The sequence below is a fragment of the Buceros rhinoceros genome, unplaced genomic scaffold, assembly GCF_000710305.1.
Source record: "Buceros rhinoceros silvestris isolate BGI_N320 unplaced genomic scaffold, ASM71030v1 scaffold36464, whole genome shotgun sequence".
Lineage (NCBI taxonomy): Eukaryota > Metazoa > Chordata > Aves > Bucerotiformes > Bucerotidae > Buceros > Buceros rhinoceros.
In genome coordinates, this window is record NW_010408223.1 from 1,055 (window position 1) to 2,330 (window position 1,276).

The 1,276-nt window shown below is 62.1% G+C and overlaps 1 protein-coding gene across 1 annotated transcript in view; it reads left to right on the forward strand.

The window, feature by feature from the left end:
- Positions 1-1,276, forward strand: part of CSF1 (colony stimulating factor 1 (macrophage)) — a gene marked incomplete at both ends in the record, with an annotated part of 2,607 nt that overhangs the window by 401 nt on the left and 930 nt on the right. The window contains 2 exons of the mRNA XM_010134800.1: positions 12-191; positions 411-588. Coding sequence (XP_010133102.1) covers positions 12-191; positions 411-588 — 358 coding nt within the window. The remainder of the gene's footprint in view (positions 1-11; positions 192-410; positions 589-1,276) is intronic.

Consider the following 1,276-nt stretch of genomic DNA (forward strand, 5'->3'; position numbering starts at 1 on the left):
GTTCCTCGCAGAACGATTCCGTCTGCTACGTGAAAGCCGCTTTTCCTCTGCTGGGCAACATCCTGAAGCAAACTGAGTTCAAGGAGAACTCGTCCAATGCCAAGAGGATGCAGGCGGTGCGCATGATGTACAGCCGCATCGACGAGAACGTCGACCCCTGCATCAGGGAGGAGGATGATGAGGAGAGAAAGGTTCGCTGTCCTCCTGCCTCCTGGGGTGTGGATCTGGGTGAAATGGGGTGTCCAGAGCACCCTGGGCTGGGTGCGTGGAGCAGAGGTGGGGTGTGCATGGAGGCAGGGAGCGTGGTGGGGGTCACACCCCACCCTGGGTGCAGTGCGGTACCCCGCAGCCGTCACACCGGGTGCTCTGCGCCGTCGTGGAACCAATGCTGAGCCCGGCTCTTCCTCCAGCTCTCGCAGATGTGCTCCAAGGAGTTCACCACCTCCCCCTACAAGATGCTGCTGCTGGTGAAGGAATTCTTCCAGGACATCAACCAGCTGCTGCAGAACCAGGAGACCTTCGAGAAGGACTGCAGCCAGGTGTACCGCAGGACCTGCTTGGGCCCCAGGAAGGGGGAATCCTCACCAGGTGAGATGTCGAGGCTTTACCTTGCCTTGGGGGGCTTGGGCTCACCTGCATGGAGCAGCTTGAGAGCCGCGTGGCCTCATCTGTGGGCACATGCAGGCGCTGTGGTCACGGCACATGTCTGGTCCTCGTCTCTGTTGCTCGGCTGGTGGCCGTCGCCGTGGGGTGGCCTTAGTGCTGTGTTGGCGAGCTCTGCGTCTGTGTCGAGCCGGGGTTGGGAGAGGGGCCTGGCCACCCTCTGGAGGTGGGGTTTGGGCTGAATCCTGCTGGAGACAGAACCCGGCCAGAGCGGGGTGCTGAGGGGGAATAAGGAGGTGTCTCCACCGACCTGGCTGGAGGCATCACGCTTGGCTCCGTCTCAAAGCCCCAGCACCCAGCTGAGTGTAACACGGAGGGATTGAGGTGCTGCGACCCCTCTGCCACTGACGTGCTGCATAACCTCGGCCGTGTCACTTCAACTGCCCTGTGCCTCAGTTTCCCCCAACCAAGGCTCTGGGAAGCGCACTGCCTGCTGGGCTGGAAGAGCCCTGTCGCTGCCGCCTGTGCTTTCGCGAGTGCCAGAGCTATGTCTGCATGTCCGCAGAGGAGACGTCCCGCTGTCGTCCGCGTTTTGGAGCTGTGTTGTGTCCCTGTGCCGCGGGGGAGGTTAAATGTGGCTGTCCAGCTCCTGCAAGTCGTGGATAACCCGCTG